The 5,400-nt window shown below is 35.4% G+C and overlaps 1 protein-coding gene across 1 annotated transcript in view; it reads left to right on the top strand.

Annotated features, from left to right (window-relative positions):
- UBXN2A (UBX domain protein 2A) overlaps positions 1 to 5,196 on the top strand; it is a 28,415-nt gene extending 23,219 nt beyond the window's left edge. The window contains exon 6 of the mRNA XM_006835304.1: positions 5,004 to 5,196. Within this exon, the coding sequence (XP_006835367.1) occupies positions 5,004 to 5,196 (193 nt within the window). The remainder of the gene's footprint in view (positions 1 to 5,003) is intronic.
- The last annotated feature ends 204 nt before the right edge of the window (positions 5,197 to 5,400 follow it).

Raw genomic sequence — 5,400 nt, 5'->3', positions numbered from 1 at the left:
TCTTTGTCTGGAAGCTCATCTGAAACGTGTCCACCATCGGTGACCCTGCTGGTATTTAAAATACTGGTGGCATAGCTTTCAGAATCACAGCAACTCACAAGCCACCACAGTAGGACAAACTGACAGACAAGTGGTGGATGTGAAGCCATTGGGTCGTTTGAAACCAGCAACCTTTAAATTAGCACCTAATTATAAACATGCACCAAACAGTGCAAAAGTGAACAGTTTAAAAATAATAATAATAGCTTCCAGTTATTGAGTACCTTCTCTATGCTAAGATTTTTAATATATATTATTACATTTAACCTTTACTAATTAGTTGCCATTTTAAAATGACATTTGAGAACAATGCACTGTTTTAGATGGTGTATACTTCTTTCACACTACACTTTCATAATTTTATTTCTTTTTCTAGTCTTGTCTACTGAGATTTTTTTCTTGTTTTTTAAATTATAAAGAGATTTGCAAAAAAAAAAAAAAATTTACTGTTTATTGTGAATTGAGAAGGAGCTCTGGTAGCGTAGTGGTTACGAATCGAGCTATGAACCTCAGGGTCCACAGTTCAAAACTGCCAGCTGTTCCGCGGACGAAAGATGAAGCGTTCTGCTCCCATAAAGATTTACAGCCTCGGAAACCCTGTACAGGGTTACTATGAGTTGGAACTGACTCCACAGACTATAACAACAACAATTGTGAATTGAGTGACAGTTAACAGACAAGATCATCAACTTTACATTCAACAAATTATACTCTTTGTTTCATCTCAATGATTATAATCCCCTCTCTGCAGCAACAGTTATCCTACTTCCTCCCTATGGCTTCCCTTTTACATCTTATATTTCACAAATGAACAAAGCAAAAAATATTTGATGTACACATACAAAACTGAAAATATATATTTGCTTAAATGCCCTAAGGCATATTCTGCAAGACAGCCTCCTGACGGCAGGCGCATAGCCTTTCTCAGTTCTTGGGCCTAGAGGCCGCAGCTGTTCCATCTCCATGCCATCACCTCCCACGTCTCTGCTGTTGCTGCTTTTCTAGGTAGGCTCTCTCGCTTCACTCATCCTCTTCTTTTTTGATGGTACTGGGATCCTTTGTTTCTGAAATGAAAGACTAATTCTTTTGTGTATTTTTTTGTTGTTGTTTATACTCTATCTCATAACCTTTTTTTCCCCTCTTTTCTCACTTTTGTTACAAGAAGTATAAGAAATTATCCTTGACTTTCTTCCTTTTCTTGTACGTTATCTCACCTGTTCAAGTTAATCTTTATGTCACAGTTAAGTTGTAAAAGGCATCAAGTCTTCAGATGATCTCTAAACTCAGGTGGGATATGTTCAGGGTAGGTCTCATGAACTTGTTTTAATTTTCTTCAGCTTCAGGCTGAACTTGTATATGAGCAATTGATGTTCTTTTCCAGTCTGCCCCAGACCTTGTTTTGGCTGATAATATGGAATTTTCCCACTGTCTCTTTCCACAAATGTGGTCAATATGGTATCTGTGTATCCCATCTGGTGAGGTCCATGTGTATAGTTGTCCTTTTTTTGTTTTTAAACCTTTTTATTGTGAATTGAATGAAGGTCTACAAAGCAGATCATCAGTCTTACATTCATCAAATCATATACGTTGCTTCATTACAATGATTACAACCCCTCCATGTACCAACAGTTAACAGTATTTACCTCTGTTAACTTTAACTATTGCATTCCTCCCTGTGTCTCCTGCTACTTTCATCTTTCCTCTGCTAACCTCCCTCTTGTATATTGCCTGCCTTGTCACCCATGGTAGCACGTGTCTATCCTCTACCCCATGAGTAATTTTCTCTACTGCCCTACCCCTGAACCATCGTAGATTGTTTCTTTTATCAAGAAAACATTTTTAACTTTTTACAGCATTGGTCTCATATAATACTTGTATGTTTGTGATTGCCTAATTTCACTCAGCATAATGTCCCCCAGGTTCATCCATGTTGTAAAGTGTTTGGCAGAGTCATGATTATTATTCCTGGTTGTGTAACATTCCACTGTGTGTACGTACAAAGGTTTGTTTAACCATTCTTCTGTTGATGGGCATGTAGGCTGCCTTCATCATTTTGATGTGTCTCTTGTAGACTGCATATTGAATGATATTGTTTTCCATTCTGCTCTCTCTGTCTCTTGACTGATACATTTGTTCCTTTTATATTCAGTGTAATTATCGATAGGTATAAATTGATTGCTGTCATTTTGGTGTATGGTGCTGGGGTTTCTTTGTTCCATTTTTTGGGCTGAGCTCATTTTGTTTGTGAGTTTTCATTTTCATTTGTTGTGTTATTGTTAACTAATTTTTTCTTGTATCCCTCTTTTTACTTTGATGTACAGATATATTAATTTTCTTTGAGGTTATCCTGTAGTTGGTTAATTTTTTTCATGCTTTATCATGAAATCTATTTCATTTCCTTGCCATTTGGAATTTCTGCTTTGTGTTTGACTTCATTATAAATTGATATCTCTGGTTCCCTATTTTTAGTCTTGTAGTTTGTTTTACTTTAAATACTTATATATCTGTATTGAGTTTTGGGTGGTATTGTCATGTATGTTAATCTCAAGTTCTTGTCTGCTACCGTCATTTCTCAGGCCAAAGAATACCTTTTGGAATTATTAGTAAAGTTTGTCTGATCATTACAAAATCCTTTAATTTCTGTTTATCAGGAAATTCCTTAATTTCACTATCATATTTGAAGGACAGCTTTGCTGGGTATATGACTCTTGGTTGGCAGTTTTTTTCTTTCAGAGTTTTATATGTGTCATTCTGTTGCCTGTTTGTCTCCATGGTTTCTGCTTAGAAATGAGAGCTTAGTCTTATTGGTTCTCCTTTATAGGCAACTTTTGTATTTCTCGAGCTGCTCTCAGGAGTCTTTCCTTGTCTTTGGTTTAAAAAGTTTGATTATAATGTTTTAGTTATTTTCTTTTGGGATCTATCCTGTTTGGGGTTCATTCAGCTTCTTGTATGCTTACCTTCTCGTCTTTCGTGACATTAGGGAAGTCTTCTTCCAAAAGCTCTTCAACAATTTTCTCTGTGTTTTGTATTGCTTCTTCCTGTTCTGGAGTGCCAGTCACCTGTAAATTGTTCTGCTTCATGGTGTCCCACATAACTCTTAGGCTGTCTTCAGATTTTTTCTTTTTTTTTTTTTTTCTGATTATTCTTTTGGTATACTGGTATTAAGAGGTTTGTCTTCAAATTCACTAATTTGAACTTCCATTGCTTTGAATTTGCTATTTAAATGTATTGTCTATTTCTGAAATATTAGTAGTAATCTTTTGGATTCCCAATTGCAGGTTTTGTGTTATTTAAAATTTTGCATTTATTTTGTCTGTTTGTTCTTGTTGTGTTCTCCTGAATTATTCTTAAGTTTTTTCTGTGTTCTTCTTTCCCTCTCAATGTTTCTTATCAGTCCTTTGACGGTACCTAATATCATCCTTTTGAATCTCTTTCAGTTAGTTCCATTACCTTTTCTTCCTCAGAAAAATTTTCTGGCTCTTCATCTTGGTCATGTGATTGAGCCCTTCTCTCTTGTTTCTTTGTGTGAGCTAAAAATTTCATTATTATAAACTTCAGCCTTTGATTATCCAATTTTTAATACTCAGAACACACAGGAGCATCTTCTAAGGGAGCATGATGGCTCTATAGGATAATCATAGGACTGTGAGCCACAAGATAGGCTCCACAGGAAAAAGATGAAGCTTTTTGCTCCTACAAGGCTTGTAGCTTCAGGAATGCTGTACAAGGTTACTATGAATTGGAACCAACTTGCCAGCGCTTAACAACAATAACATGTTCTAGGGTAAAATTTTTAGTAACCCTTTTTAGTAACCATCACAGATTTAATAGAGACACAGTGAGTTTTAGTGAACTGATTGAATGAGACAATTCTGTCTTTAGTGATATGCCACAACTCATTCTGAGTTGTACGTTTTTTCACATTTTAGCGTCACTGGAATGAGAATGTATCCAATAATCTGTTGGCCCTCTGGCAGTCATGACATGATTGTTGTTGCCTTAGTATCTGTTTCAAAACTTGCAGAACAGTCGCCAGCTATGTGAAACATCCCAGAGATGGTAGTGGAAGCACTCTTTAAAGAAATTTTGTATCACCAATGCAAACACAACTGAGGGAACAGTTGTGGCAAGCCCAATATATTGGTGGCTGAGTCAAAGGTGATTGTGGATATTGGACTATAAATTATGCTTTAAAAATTTTAAGAAACCTTAGCTATCTTGTTCTTGAGTCCATGGCTCCTTAAGTTTAGATGAGCTGTAAATGCATGCCCCTTTCTCTCGCTCTCTCTCTCTCTCAATTTATGAATATATATGTACGTAGGTGAGTATAGCTCTGAGGCACCGTCAAGATTACAGTGATTTTATTGCATTATAGTGACTAACACTATGTTCGTTATAAAAACAAAAATATCCCACCTGCACTGAGATTAAAGATAAAGAAATGACTTGAGAAATTACTATATTTAAGTGTTTTCCTAGTTGGATTCAAAGTACCACATAACCTGGCATTTAAGAGTTTCAACCCATTTTTCTGCAGGATTGTTAACTTAAACTATTTCATATATAGATAAATAAACTTTCAGTTTTAGAAAATCCCAGACATATACAAAAGCAGAGACACGTATAATGAACTTCCATTATTTTTATGCAAATTCTAAACTACTTATAGTTTCTTCTGTAACTATTTCAGTATGCATCTCTAAGAGTTAAAGAAGTCTATAAAATGTAGCCACTTAAAAAAAATAATAACCATAATACCATTTCATACCTAGAAAGCTTAGTAGTAGTTTGTAACTCTCATCAGATATCTAAGAATCAACCTTTTAAAGTGGTCCAGATGATCAGTTCAAAAAGTGATTATTCTATGAATAACATAGCCAAAGACCTACATAAGCTGTTATTGTCTTGAATTAGTTCATTCACATTTTCATAAAATTATGTTCATAGTTTGTGCTGTTTTACAGGGTAAGCCACATCAAAGACTTCATTGAAAAATTCCAAGGATCTCAGCAAAGCCCTCCCTTTTCTCTTGGAACCGCGCTTCCTTTCCTCAAATTGCTAGATGAAAACCTTACTCTGGAGGAAGCAGATTTACAGAATGCTGTCATCATTCAAAGACTCCAAAAAACAGCTGAGCCATTCAGAGGACTTTCATAGTATCAGTTTTTTATAAACTCACTGGATATGTTGCACAGTAATGATGGTTGTAAGTGGATGTGCAAAATGGAGTAGAGAAATAGTCAACTTCACTGGACTTTTGGCTCAAGTATTATTTAACTCTGAGAAGATTTTAAAAAACAAAAAGTACAAGCTAAGTGAAGTAAAATATGACATGAAGCTATCTATATTCAGTACACTTTT

This window comes from Chrysochloris asiatica, unplaced genomic scaffold (assembly GCF_000296735.1).
Source record: "Chrysochloris asiatica unplaced genomic scaffold, ChrAsi1.0 scaffold00016, whole genome shotgun sequence".
Taxonomy (NCBI): Eukaryota; Metazoa; Chordata; class Mammalia; order Afrosoricida; family Chrysochloridae; genus Chrysochloris; species Chrysochloris asiatica.
The sequence above is the reverse complement of the archived record's forward strand: the minus strand, read 5'-3'. Positions and strand labels throughout refer to the sequence as shown.